Source organism: Syngnathoides biaculeatus, chromosome 17, assembly GCF_019802595.1.
Source record: "Syngnathoides biaculeatus isolate LvHL_M chromosome 17, ASM1980259v1, whole genome shotgun sequence".
In the NCBI taxonomy this organism is placed as follows: Eukaryota; Metazoa; Chordata; class Actinopteri; order Syngnathiformes; family Syngnathidae; genus Syngnathoides; species Syngnathoides biaculeatus.
Window position 1 is genome coordinate 10,617,985 of NC_084656.1, and position 14,755 is coordinate 10,632,739.

A 14,755-nucleotide genomic window follows, 5' to 3' on the forward strand; every position below is an offset into this window, starting at 1 on the left:
ATAAATATCCCAACTAGTAAGATGATCGAATTTACCGACAAATAAAAGATTTTGACCAATTTCACTGATTTCTGTCAATGTATTTTTTCATCACTAAAAAAATCACATACTTGCATGTTAATTATGCTACATTGCTATTCTACTGTAATTAAAAACGGTTAAATGTCATTTGTGGGCTAGATTATTCAGGTTTAAGGCACATCTTTTGGGGGAGTCAAAATCAAAGTTAAACAGCACCCTGGAGCCCATCATTTTTTATTTCTCCGGACAGAGACTAGTTTCAATCATATATTTCTTCTATGTTCTGTCCGCAGTGACCCCTATGTCAAACTTTCCCTCTATGTCACGGATGAAACCCGGGAACTTGCATTGGTTCAGACAAAAACGATAAAAAAGGTAAGTAAAGACCTCAAGCTGGCATTGTGGGGTTTCTTTTTCGCCAATGCTCAATCTTGCGTGAGCTCTAATTGGCTTTATCTTTATCAGATTAGCCACGCCTGGGCTAATCACGTCCTCCCACAGAATTACTGCCCTGATGCTTACTGTACTTTTGTCTCCACTCACACTGCTGTTTCCTGTCTTCATCTTTCAGGAAATGTGTTGTTCATGTAGTCACAGCAGTGAGGGCTAATTCTATTACTTCGTTAAATCATCACAATCCCTTTTAATAGATGCCGTGTCCCAATTAGGTACTGATATGCACTTGAAAAAAATAAATGCCTCCCCCAAATAAACACCCATCTTTCCCCATCTTGGGATAAAAAGTACCAGGAGGGATTTTTCTCAGTTCTAAATACTATTGTTCCCACATAGTTTACTGCTGAGCCCATTTGAACTTGGTTCCTGACGTGAACATTAGCATCTTCTGAGGCACACTCTGTTGTCATTAATGATGATCATCTATTATCTGGCAATTATAATGTTGAGTATTGTTTGGAAATGGTCGCGCTACAGTGTTGTGTGGATCCACGTTTACTGTATAACCTCTGTAACTTTGCCGCTTCCAACCAGTGCCTTGTTTTTGTTATTTTGACGTGTGTTGGGTGGATTTGTTTGAAAAGAAAAACAATTACATAACGACACGGGACATCATCTGGAACCTAAAATGAATTAGTACATCATGGCGCATGTCACCTGTGAAAAGGCACCCATAACTTTAAAAGTATATTAATCTGATAAATATTTATGATCCAAGAAAATAACCTTTTTTAGTCACGCATTGGGGAAGTTTTCATTGTATGAGAGCTACAAAATAAATATCTATTATCTGAGCTTAAACAATCGGATCCAATCTGTCAGCAGTGAATTCTATTTTTCTTTTGTTTGCAAAGTAGGTCTCAGTTTTAATTTGGATGTTTGAGATGTGATTAATTTGATTTAACAGACTTGATTTCTTCCGTACAGTTGACTACTGCATCCCCCAACAAAAGTTTGATGCAGTAAATTGAAATAAATTATAACAGCTCTGTTCTGTCTGTCGTTATGCTTCAGTGGTAGATAATAGAGGAACAAAGATAAATTATTTCTTGTAAATGAATAAGTTTTTGAGCAGTTGAGTAAAATTTAATAATTTCCCATGGCACACCTTAGGATTGCTCATGGGAAAACTAATGTGCCATGGCACACTGGTTGGGAAACACTGGACGAGAGAAGAGCCTCAGTATACTGTACACAAGAAAATACAGTAAAGGAACAAGTAATTTAAATGGACACATTGCTCCATCTTGTGATCGGATCAGTGATCTGTTATCGGCCCCAAAACCCTGATCACATAAAGCCCGGTAATTAATCTTTTGCAGTCAGTGAATAATCTTGTGTGTGTCCCATGTTTATTTTCATGGGAAGCCAGAAAAAATATTAGTTCTATCAGGTGTTCTACATTTTCCCTAGAATGACATACTCTTTGTCGTAATTTATTATGCTAGGATTGTTTAATAATATTTTGAAAAGTCCCTCATTTTTTAAGTCCTGTTGTGGGTCATTTTTCATGTTTTCCTGAGAGCTCATTTGCTTCCTGCCGGCCAATGCTACGCTGCAGCTATTCTCGCAGGCAGGCAACCCTTCATGCTGGCATACATATGCTGTCCGTAGCCATGGTTGCCTTATGAGCTATAAATAGCTTACAATGCTATATGGAGCAGAAAAAAAAGCTCCTTCCGTGGGCTACTGGGGTTTATGTGTCGTTTTAAGTGGGACACCTTTTCATGGGATATTTTGTTGCAGAGATAAAAGAATGGCTTGTGGCAATAAGCCAAGCAGTAAACAAAAAAACCCCAACATATTTTCACCAAGTTAATCCAGTACATTATAAATACACTTGATAGTTGTAAAACGTCATTAAATTCAAACTTGGCTTTAATGGTTGTATGGCCGTGTCTTTGACCAAAGGTGTTTTAATAGAAAGCGCCAGACCAATAAAATACTGAAAGAGAAAATAAAGCGTTGTTTCCACCAAGCAATAAAGTTCAATTCAGTCCACTTTGTTGAATGTAACGTGGATTTGTGGATAGCTATTGATTAGGGAGGAGCATTTGGTTAAGTTTGCTGATTCAGCTTTGTAGAAAATTACCAAATAATTTATGGCTGTGTTATATCTTATTTAAAATGGGAGATTCTGAGCAAGTTTTCATGCCAGTGTGATAGATCAGAATCATCTCGATTTACCATATGTGACCTTATTTGGCTTCTTTGATCAGCAAACAAGTTGAACTAGTTCAAGATAGAATTACTCAACACTTTCACCCAATTGACTCAATTCTTGACTTATACTGAACTGACACATTCAATATGGCAGACGCACTGACGTATTGCTACTGACTGCCAACACGATGGTTCATAAATTCACAAAAAATGGAGCGCACTCTGCCTCTCTGAACACTGTTCGTATTAGATTGTATTTCCGGATGTACCCCATGTCTGATTAATATACTAAACCTCACAAATTTATCGGGGGGCTGTAAATTTTCCATAGATGTTTCTTCTGTCATTCAGATTAATTAAAAATCCAAATATTTCTGTTTCCTTTTGGAAACTTATTGCTCACACTGTACAATAGAATTGTTTTCTCATCATATTTAATCACCTACCCATTTGTATGTTTCATGTTCCAGACACTCAATCCCAAATGGAACGAGGAATTCTACTTCAGAGTGAGTATCAATTTCTTTAGTTTTTTTCCCCCTTTTTTCTATATCTTCGTTCGGTCTCACTTCTGTATAACACTGAATGGGGTGGGGATGAGGGACCCTAGAAATTTCTACCTTTGGAAGTGGTATCACACTGAACCCCACCTGTATGTACTGACTTTTTTACATACACTTTCATTCTTACTTTGTGTTGCTGGTCAATGTAAATGGCATTGACACAGAGGTGAATTCTTTCAAAAGAAGTTCTAAAACCAAGGTGTGACATTCATCACGACTCACTTCAAAGCATTTGTCTGTTTAACAATTATTTTAAACATCATGCCCGATACCGTTGTTGTCAGTGTAAAATGATTGATTGTGTGATATCGTGTCTCTGTGTTAAATCGTGGCGATATGCTACATTGCTGATTTCTGGGTAAAAGACCAAGGAAGATAAATCTGCTTAGATGTTGCATTCACGCTCAACTGTGGAGTTGACAATAGTTAATTGGTCTTGTCTCTGATTTAGGTGTGTCCACAGAATCACAGACTTCTCTTTGAGGTGTTTGATGAAAACAGATTGGTAAGTGTCAGTCATCCATAACTGTTTTATTTATCACTTTCAACTTGTCGTATCAACAGCTTCCATTATCAATCTGTTCAACCTCTTAAATCTTAAGGACATAATTTTTCCCCCATTTCGCTTTTATAAATGGTCTTAGTTTCCACTGCACAATACATGAGGATTTTTCCAGTATTGTTTTATGGATTAATATCTTCCAAATGTAATGGGATGATAATAAAGCTGATGTTGTCTGCATGCCTTTTACGCCATTGTCACATAGCCCTAAGGAATCCACTTGCTTATTTTTCTTTTTACCACAGGGGTCATCATTCAACAACTTGAAATGATTCATCAACTGAATCTGCACCTTTGTGTTATTCATATTTTAATAATGCTCATGAACGATTCCATTTTCAATAGCCCAAGATTTTCTTGGTGAACAACTGCTACTTTTATTGCTTTGGTCGAAGACTGTTGCCCAGTAACAATGAAAATGTTCCTCCCATTACTAGAAAAATGCAAGTTTGTTTGACTTGTGAAACTGAGTCTTTGGTCTCCATAACAACTAGATGTAATATCAAGTGTTGTAGCAATTAAAAACGACAACTGGATCTTGATGAGTAATCCAGTACTTCCCACCTCTTGCATTAGCCTCAATTTCCAAGTAATCCTGACCCAAGACAGAGATGTGCAGAATAGTTTTCTGTGGAAAAACTTTCCCCAAAGCAGGTGCAGGAACTTTGTGATGGTTTCTCTGTAAGTTGAGCTCTTAGAAGGTCATTATGATGATGATTGGAAGAAAGATTAGTGGATGCTTCCCAAGATACAATTTATGTCTCTGGCTGGATAACCTCTTCTTACAAGGCCTTTGCAAAGAATGTTTTTGTGAGCTGATGAACACCAAATCCTGAAGTGGTTTTTGCAGAGTCGTATAAATCATACATATATAATCCATGCATCTTTCAGAACTCTGCCCAGAGTGTTGACTGGTATTCCTGTTATGTGGCCTTCCAAGTTAAGGGCAGCTCAGATTTTCCCCAACGCGAGCATTGTGTTGCAGTGGCAGCAGGATGACAGATAAAGTGGAGCTTAGGCAGCCCCAAGCCTGTTTCTCTCCTTATATGTCTGAAGAGGGGCTTTTCTATCTCTCGGTGCAAGCGGGGACGTTTCCCCAAACACTTCTGCACTTTATTTTGAAGCATCTCTCTGTGATTTATGCTTTATCTCAACAGAGTCAGTCAGCTTTGGCTTGAGCGTTCTGTTTGTCATTACTTTTTCAGTTTGTCTAAACGATTGTTTGCTTACAACTTTGTACCAACCAATTAGCGAAAGTCAGGCCCAACTAGGTGCAGTTTAACTTGTTCAAGGGCATCAGGCAGTAAGCATGAAGCTATCCAGCATCCGGGTGAGCCTACATCTTCATTCATCTGTTTAGGGTCCTTGTTTTATTTCCTTGGCAGGTCTGTTTTTCTAGTCTTGAACCCAAAATCTTCGAATCACCATTCCAAATAATCAAACCTTTCAGGTCAATTTTCAGGTGGCTGTTTCTTCGGGAGCAAAGAGTTCCCCCAGACACACTCCAGAATCTTGTACATTCCTACAAAAAGGCTGAAGGTGACGCTTGTCTAAAATAATTTAAGGGAGCAAAGTTTTTACTTAAACTATTAAAGAATAGCCTGAATAGATTCAGTGTTATATTTTGTGTAGGTGTTACTGTTTGAATCTGTCATGTCATTGGGAAGCTGGACTTTGTGCCATTGGACCACACATGTGACATATCTTTTACACACAACATTCTGTGTTTTCTGGATTGACATTGCTAAACACAGCGTACAGTGTCTTGCTGTACTTGACAGACTCGTCTTCTGTTTCTCTGTCTCCGTCAGTGTTTCCCATTTCCTGATGAGCTTTTGCCCATAAGTCAGACATTTTTTGCTTTTTTCCCAGTGTCAGTATATTGGTGGTCTGCTTTCTGTTTTGTGACACGGTAGGTGATGCGGTCGGCCAGTGAGCTGAACCACTGGCCTAAATAAGCACACTGATTTTTATGCACTGAAACTCTTAAATGTTCATTCACAAAGAGCTTTGTTGATTCGCCACCATAGTGACAGAAAACCACATCCCTCTAATTTTTATCTCAAAAGTTTAGCTTGAAAGCTTAAATCCACCATTTTATTTCCAGATAGCATTATCATGTTGCTGATTATCAGTCACAAGTGCTTAGCGTCCACACCTGATTTCAGTGCTGTCGACTAAAATAATCTCAAAAGATTTTCTCTAACTTCAGAAGTCTTTGGATGCAAAAAGAGAAGTCGAGATCATCTATCTGACTGTGTAGGTTTCTCTACCTGTCATGTCATTTCTCTTTTGTCTGTCATATGTTGCGAGCCCTGCTACCTCTCCTGATCTCCATGCCATCACAAATAAAAGGCTGTAAAACATTTGTGGTTTTGTTGATACATTTATTTTAATGATGGTAGTGGGCCATCCAGAAAAAGAGTGATCACTGTTGGCGCAGGTTAAGGTATCAATTTTCGGGTAAGCCTATATCCAACTGGCACTTGGGGGTAGCATTGCATTGTAATGGTACATGTTGATGGGGGGGGGGGGGGGGGGAATCATTTGTAGTCACATGACCAAAAGGCAACCCCCGCTGTCACCCTGGAAACCAGAAGCTCTGGCTGCCCTTATCCAATCATGACAGGAATGCTTGCTGTCACTAGGCTCAGGCTATTTCTGCTGTCTGTCACTATTGCTTCGTAGCTCAAAAACATTGGTGAAGACAGACTGTGCTTTATTTTATTTTTTATTTTTCATAATTCCTTCACATTTGGTGTAGTTTGCGGCCCTTGACTTAGTGGTGTGACTTTTTTTCCCCCCTGTTGTGTTTACTTGTGGAAGGAAAGTTGTGGAAGGAACTCGAGGTGGGTGGGACGTAGTGGGCGCGGGGCTAGAGGGGGAGGAAAAAAAACAGGGATCAGTCATCTGGCCAGCCAAAAGTACACTGTGCACGAGTCTTGTAAGACGGGACAATCGTACAGCCTGTGGAGGGAATTGAGGCTATCGGATGGGAAGTAAAAATGGCACGTCTGCGTTTGTATTTTGGCTCGAACCGCAGCAACACCGCCCCGGAGATACTGGAAGGAGACACAGAAGAGCAGCAGAGAGACAGTGATGTAGCCACGGCGCTTCGCACTCCGGAACCTATGACATTAAGTCCTTTTCAGGAATCCGCGGAGCAGCCATTTCCTCCATTGTCTTTTGGTCCGCGTACGGAACCGCTCCTTAAACGCAGTTCCTCCATGTTCATACCCCAGCTTGCAGCCTATGCTGAGGCACGACCCACAAAAAGCTCCTCCATGCTCATCTCTCTTCAGCGCTCTGATGGAGCAAGTAATGGGGATTCCAGTGGGCAAGTTGATGATGTCCCGCCACCCTGCTATACTCCTCCCGGACCTGCGCCTACATATGCTGAAGCTTCTGGTCAAGCAAATGTTCCGCGACAACCACCTCCTCCATACTGCGGCCCAGATTCTCCCAACTCGCAAATGTTTGTGGGAGAGCCAAACTTTCTAAACCGCAGAGTCTATAGCATTGGTTCGAATGGCCATAATGTCTACAGCAGAGGCCAGCCAGGTATCAGTGTTGGTGGCATTCGTATTCGGAGGAACTCAACCGATGGTACTGACATACGGCATCTTAGAATATTACCTTATGGTCATTCTGGTTGGACTGTCCAGCAGCAATCCCCTGCTTCTAATAGTGGAACTCAGAGACTTGTGTTTCAGCTCCAGCAAAACCAGAATCAAGAGCTGAACCAATGCAGGCAGCAATCTGATTTACCCCAGGAGGACCACACCAACGCTGAATTTGTTAGCTCAAGCAGTGGGCGTCTGGTCCGTTACCCCAGAATTAGACTGGAAAGAGGTTCATCTCCACGTTTGCTAGAGAATGCACCAGACAGTGTTCTCAATAGCCACACTGCCGCTCCAGACAGCCAACCGATAGAAGAGCATCTAAGAATGGACACAAGATCTAATGGTTGTACTTTTAAAATCAGTGGAGATACCCCCCCAAGGCAGCCCCATCTCAAGATTTACTTCACCCCAGGAGGACCTGAAGACCAGGATGTGAATCTTGGGGATGATTCAGACACAAATAATCCCAAGGTAAACATTACTTTCAAATCGGATATTTTTTTCCAATATGTTTTGTCGTTTTCATAAAGTTGTTGCAATGTTCAGAATGTGCTTTACACATTTACAATGTCTTGCATGTATTCTGAACAAGAGTAGATTATTCATTTAGCCAGGTTTTGGAGTCATGAGAATTCATTAAATTTTGTCATGTATTGTGCAAACCTTGTGGGTTGCGTCCATTACTTTCTGTGTAATATTGCAAGCATCTGGTCTTTCGCTTTACTTTCGCCCCTTCAACTAAGATGAGTGATCTGTGTGATGCAGAATGAGGCCGATGACATTCTGAGGAGCTAGCATAGATTTCTTACACTTGAAAACAGCAATGAGTTGAAAATTTCACACTCATTGCCAATTCAGCTGTATTTGGCAGCAAATAATGAGAGAATGGGTTCATACATCTCTACTCTTGTTGTTTGATTTCACAGATATTTAAGCTTACCCAACTGAGACACGTGTTATGGTTGTTTCTATCTTTAGACTGCCTCAAGTGTGCCTGCTGATTGGGAGGGCAGGCAGGCTATCTTCTCATGCTCTCTGCTAGTATGCTCCTGGATTTTAGCATCTGCTTTCTCAGTGATAGGATGTTGTAGAGGAGAATTATGTTAAAAAGCAATCGGAGTATTTATATTTCTTCATGTACAGTTGTAGCCTTGGAAGTACATATGTACAATTTGAAGCCAGAATCAATCTGTATTCTCTGGATTATTAAATACTGCCAATGTGCTATCAACCCACGGCATTTCATGCCTCATTCAACAGTCCTCAAATAGACAGCAATGACAGGTCTTCCCCAAATCCCCCAGTGGGCCATTTTAAATACCCCCAAACCCTGCATGTGTTTGTGTGTGCCAACTTCACCATGACCTGCTGGGACCACTCTCTCTCCAATGGCCATTCACAAATAACTTTGAGTTAGGTCTGGGTTTTGGGTTACTAGATGAATCTGTGGATGGGGTGTTTCTGGTATGGTGGATCCATCCATCTTACGTACTGGAAATCCTTACAAGCGTCACGGATGGACTGGAGCCCATCCCAGGCCACCCCGCTTTGTAAGAGTCTGGGCACACCCCTAACTGGTCGTTAGCCTATTGCACGGCGTACACAAACAACCACTCCCTCAGATTCACACCTAGGGGCAATTTCCCTTACATTTTTGCAGGGAGATGTGGGAGGAAATCAGAGTACCCAGATAAAACCCAGACAGGCATGGAGGAACATGCAAACTCCACACAGGCAAGGATGGATTTGAACCCTGGTCCTCAGAATTGTGAGGCAGATGTGCTAATCAGTCGTCTACCTTGAACATTTTGGATCCAGTAATAGTTGATTTCCCATTTGGATTTGTTGTCAAATGAGTCTGTCACATCTGTTAACCTATGGGAAAGAATGCGACACATTCGTGCTGGAACAAAAATGAGCCTTCCCTAAAATGTTTCCACCAAGTTAGAGGGAAGATGGAGAACTTTGAGAACTAAAAGAAAACTTTGGGGGGAACCTGGGTTGTCAAGAATTTCACGTAATATATGTATCCCGAGACTTTCAGACATTCTAAGGGACAAATATTTTCAGGTGGTTCCATCAACAATTACTTCAAGCAGTGTCCTGAAATCTATTGATCTGGAATTGGAACCGAAATGCTTCATGGTTTGGTCTGGGTTCATTGGAGAGACATTGAATATGTTAGTGTGATCTAAATTTGTGTAATAGTGGTCGGAATAGTAATGGAACATTTCCATGTTTTCACAAAATACAAAGATTCAACATGAGCACTTTCTGGACACTTTTTTTTTTTAACTGGAAACAAAAACAAAGATAGGTGAAGGGGTTCCCAAATTCTGTCAGGTTGTTTGTTCTAGTCACTAACAATCCATTTGCCGGCTGCCTCTTTAGGCCATCATCCTTCATGCTGTTGGTCATTGGCGACACCCTCCCAACCCTGAGTGTAACCTGGCCCAGAGAGGCAGCTGCATGGCTCAACTGTGACCCTTTTGATGACTCTGCAATTATAGCCCACCACATACACATACCCGCAGCTTAAAATGCTCCCTTGCGTTAAAGGCCACACAAAACAGCCGCGTCTCCCCAGGGTGCTATTGTGCGGCTGTTTATTGCCGTAGCGAAACTGCCATCTTAATGTGTTACTTTTTGATCTAGCTAGAATTGGTAGGTTGAGGTTAAATTTGGCGACCCATTAGTGCTGAACGCATTAGTCAATTAGTTTCAGTCATAGGTCATTTTTTAAATTTTTTAAACAAAGTGTTACATGAAATCCAATGACAGAATAGATATGTGACACACTACTCTTAGTTAAGATGGAGTTTATGATTCACCATTTTGGGAGTTTAGCAGTCACTCAGTAGATTTTCCGCTTGGTTTAGGAAATGAAAGGAGATACTGTGTAATGTGTTTTTTTTCCACAGCTGAAGAATTGATCAACTCCGTGTGCATGCGTGTGTGTCTGGCTTTCTGTAGGTGTGGATTTATGTGTCAGATTCACTCGTTTCTGTTGACATAACTGCTTTCTAATAACTGACAAGTGTTGCCATGTGACTCAACTAAGTTGTTAAGGTCCTTTGAGTATTATGCCACACTTAGGATGATAAGGCTTGTTATGCGGGCCCTCTTTTCCTTCTCAACAATTTGAGGAAGCACTCGGGCCCCCATTGTCAGACGTGATTATCTGTCGGAATGTAGCCATATTGTCAGGTAATATTCTCAATAGATTAGAAAGTTTCTAAAACGTTTTTCAAGCATTTATTTGATTTAGTTATAATACATGTTGTTTCTATATCGACCAACAACAGCAGTGAACAAAAGTGTTTTATTAACTATTAAAATAAATGACCAGTCACCTCGATGGAAACTTGAGATTACACATGAGAGGAGGTTTTCACGATGTGTAGAAATCTGACGCATTCCCTCCCACTTGTAGCCTCAGCCTGCAACTTCAATGACGGGTGAAACGATCAAATATGTCTATGCCAGCATTGAGAGAACCTAACACATTATACAGTAGGTTGCACTCTTGCGCTGATGGTTTTCTTAGTGTTTATTTTAGTAATCAAACCCATGTAAGAGCTGATGACAAAAAAAATAATGTATGAATTACCATACTAGAAAGAAAGTAGAAACAGTCACATTACAAGCTTAACATTGAGCCAAAATGTCACCAAAGGTCAAACTTATCACAGTGCAAAATGAAACTTATATCTGACACAAAAATTAATTAATATTTACTTGATTGGGGTATTTCCGCTCACATTGCCTTTAGTTCATAGGTTTGATAATAATACTTGGTTAACAAGAAACCTGAGTCAAATGTTCAAATTAGGTCATTCTGCACGGTGCTACGAAAATGGGTCTTCATAATTTGGACACCCTGTATTTTAACGATTTAAAATTTTTTGACCAAGCCACCTAAAAGAATCAGAATCGAGAACTGTTTGGAACCAGAATTGAAATGAGAAACCGGAATCATGACACTGGAATTGCTCACATTGAAATGATGCCTAAACCTACTTGGAGATATGGACCACAGGTTGCATAACCACCAGAAACTGTAGTGGAAAAAGTAATGCGACACCACCCACAAATACACACACACACACACACACACACACACCTGATACTTATCTTAAAATTTTGACTTTTTCATAATTCCCATTTTTATCTGGACAGAATTGTGATTGAGCTCACAGATTACAAATGCATCGATTTTCATACATACATGGAGTTTAAATGAGCCCTTCAACAAACTAGGCACTTCTCTTTACTCCTGAATTTTGATCAGTCTTACAAGGGTTACTGTGTGGTGATTAGAGGCTTCAAAGTTGATCTAACAACTTCACACACGTCGATGATGTCTGCCATCTAAATCAGTAATGTCCCACATACAGGACTCTACCAAGAATGGGCTTTTCCACATCGGGCAGGTAATATTTGTCCCTCTTGAAGAGGGGGTAGCCGTTGTGCAGTGCAATCCTTTGCCTTCATTTGCTCTCTCTTTTTCCCCCCTCCCTTTTTCTTAGTCTGCGTTAATTACAGGAAAGGGATGGACAAATCTACAGGTTTCCTTTTATTTGCATCACAGGCCTTCTTCCCTGGTTTTATTCCTGATGTTGTCACATCAACAATCCTCTTCCTCTCTCTGGCTAATGTGGCTTTTCTTCTTGTATTTGGATGCTCTCTAAGTGTATTGAGTTTCTGCTACTAAAAGCCTACTTAGATTTAGCCTTTTGCCTTGGACACATGTACAAACTGTGTTCCTTGGCAGATATAAGAGTGCTGTCACATGATAAGATCCTGGGAAAGACATTTTCCAAACAAAAATGCTATGCCTCAACAGTAGCAGATGCTCATAAAATAAAGCCAGTGATTATTTGTAGATATGACTTGATATCAAAACCTTTCTCTCTATCTTTAACAAATCTTTGCTGGTTCTTTTTATCTCCTTGGCAAAATTGCAATACCTCAACAATCACTGTGGGTTTCCCCTTCTCTTCCCCTGTTGAAATTGTCTCCCCAGAAACCTGCAACTCCTCCTTATCCTCTTTATTTCTTTTCTAGACCAGAGATGATTTCTTGGGACAAGTGGATGTTCCTCTCAGTCATTTGCCGGTGAGTGTTTGCTTTAGTAGGTGAGGACCGGGGGCCCGACTTGGAACCATTGTCTCTGTACCGTGATTGTGTGTGGTGGGGTGTCATGCATTAAAATTGGGCAGAGTGGTGGGAGTAAAACTGTCACTGGGAAATGATGACTCTCAACTGTTACTCCAACCCAGGCCAACCAGCTACTCAAAGAATGTGTGAATATATGTGGTGTATTAAAAATCCGCAGGGGAAAGGAATGGCGGGCCAAAGAGCAGGCTGGAGTGCCAGAACACTTGGCTGAGTGTCTCTCCAGCCTGACACTGCTCTTCCCCCATTGACGAGTGTATGATGCATTTAAACTGGAGGACCAGCAGGGGAGAAAAGGGGGGCGAGCAGCACAGAGGTGCCAGTACAATACCCATCGTCTCCCTCATCATGCCTCTGCCAGGCCCTCAGACTACTCTAAATGAGATCTGAATGTGCCAAATGTGTACAGTAAAAGTAAGTAAGTATGTGACTGAAGCTTAAACAGTCGGATTCCTTGTACCCCGTCATTATGAGCCTTATTTTCAAGGGAATATGGTGATCGTTGAAGGATACATCCATTTGTACTAACGGACAACACTGGTAATGTAGTGCACACACAACAAAAAAAGAGGGAAGAAGAGTTTTATAAAATAAAACTGCATCAAAAGTATGGCCATTTAAATTTAGTGTGACAAAATTAAATTAAACTCAACTAAACGGGAGCGTGGAATCTTGTCCAAAAAGTCACTTTTTATCATATTTGTTGAAATGGTCATTGTGACCTGACAGTAGTAGCTACAGGATATACTGTATACGGTCTGTGGAAAAAAAAATCAGCCATCTTTGGCCCAATCTTGTATTTCTAATGTGAGTTTTAAGAAGCCACCACACCTGAGGAAAAACAGAAGGCACGCTAGAAGTGTTACGGTCGGCTTCAGGGGCTCTGCTGAAAGCATTGCGGAACAGGCACCTCCGGGAGAGAAAAAAAATCAGCACTCTCTTGCACGTGGCTTTGGTCACAATCGTTGGAGAGGGATTAGTGAAGTGAGGTCACAATACAATCTTGTTAGCATCTTTAAATTTGGAAACTTCCACTTTAAAGTTGACCAGACCATTTACTGATTGTGGCCATTGTTTGAGTAACGAGGCTTTTTTTATGGCTCATGGTAAATCACTCTTGTGCATGATGGTCACTCACTGAAGAGATTATTGTGCTTTATATAGCATAGATGCAGTGACTGGCCTGATGTATTGTCATTCAAACTGTTTACTGACATCAAATACACTGTCTGCTGCCCTCCCCAACTTTCCCAGATATTATTTACGTCAGTGTTTTTGCAGCCTGGTGTTGACACTTGGGCTTGTGCACATGAGGGTTGTTTTAGGCTCACGTGAAAAATACATGTGAATAGACGGTCAGAAAATTTGGACTCTGGCAGTAAATTGGAATTGGGCACTTGGACCTTTGGCACTCCTTCTCCTCAAAGCTGCATTTGTTAACCCAAGAGTGTCTCTAGTGTGGGAGTGCACAGACAAGTATCTTCTTGTTGTTCCTCTAATAGCCTAGGAGGGCTCTCTGCTTGGCAAGACGGGGAGATGTCTTGAATGTAAACAAGAAGGCGACTGTCTCCGATTGGGACCGCATGGAAAAAGCCACTTTGGCCCAATTTACATAATCCCTGTGGGAAAATGCAGACTATAGTGAAATAACTGGTTTTAAAACACACAGGGAGGTTGATGTTTACACACACCATTAAAGAGATCAGAGAATATTTAGGGCCTTATTTTCATGACTAGCACAAGTACAGCACTGCAATTGGCGTAACTCTGGAAGGTGACAGGTTAGACCAGGTGTTTGTAATTTTGTAGACAAGTGCAGCTGCCTTTATTTTTTTTCTACATTTTTTTCAAAAGGGGGCTGTCTGGACCTTTGGGGCTCGAACAAAGCCATCTTTATCTGCCGCCGATCAAAGCGGCTTCTTTCATTCATTCCCATTAAGTGAGGTGCAATTATGCCAAGAGCAATCCATGCATGATTGGAGCATTTTCACTTGGCCGGTGTGGCAAAAGACAACATGAGATGGTGACAACCAATGGTGACTTAAATATGTCCGTGGACCTAATGAATCTATCAACACCCATGCGCTATCATTCGTGCATGCGCCCCCCACCCTAATAGCTGCGTGTCGGCCAGAGGGATGATGCAAAGAATAAAAATAGGCAAATGATGATGATGTTTTTAATGACAT

At 40.9% G+C, this 14,755-nt stretch overlaps 1 protein-coding gene across 8 annotated transcripts in view; it reads left to right on the top strand.

Moving 5' to 3' along the window:
- The window catches only part of nedd4l (NEDD4 like E3 ubiquitin protein ligase), a 59,604-nt gene that overhangs the window by 14,341 nt on the left and 30,508 nt on the right, over positions 1-14,755 (top strand). For 4 of the 8 annotated variants that reach the window (XM_061800499.1, XM_061800500.1, XM_061800503.1 and 1 more), the window contains exons 3-8: positions 315-396; positions 3,111-3,149; positions 3,655-3,708; positions 11,786-11,821; positions 11,918-11,956; positions 12,456-12,506. In XM_061800499.1, coding sequence (XP_061656483.1) covers positions 315-396; positions 3,111-3,149; positions 3,655-3,708; positions 11,786-11,821; positions 11,918-11,956; positions 12,456-12,506 — 301 coding nt within the window. Of the gene's footprint in view, positions 1-314; positions 397-3,110; positions 3,150-3,654; positions 3,709-6,723; positions 7,860-11,785; positions 11,822-11,917; positions 11,957-12,455; positions 12,507-14,755 lie in introns of those variants that run through there. The other 4 variants (XM_061800504.1, XM_061800507.1, XM_061800502.1 and 1 more) reach the window with 3 other exon arrangements.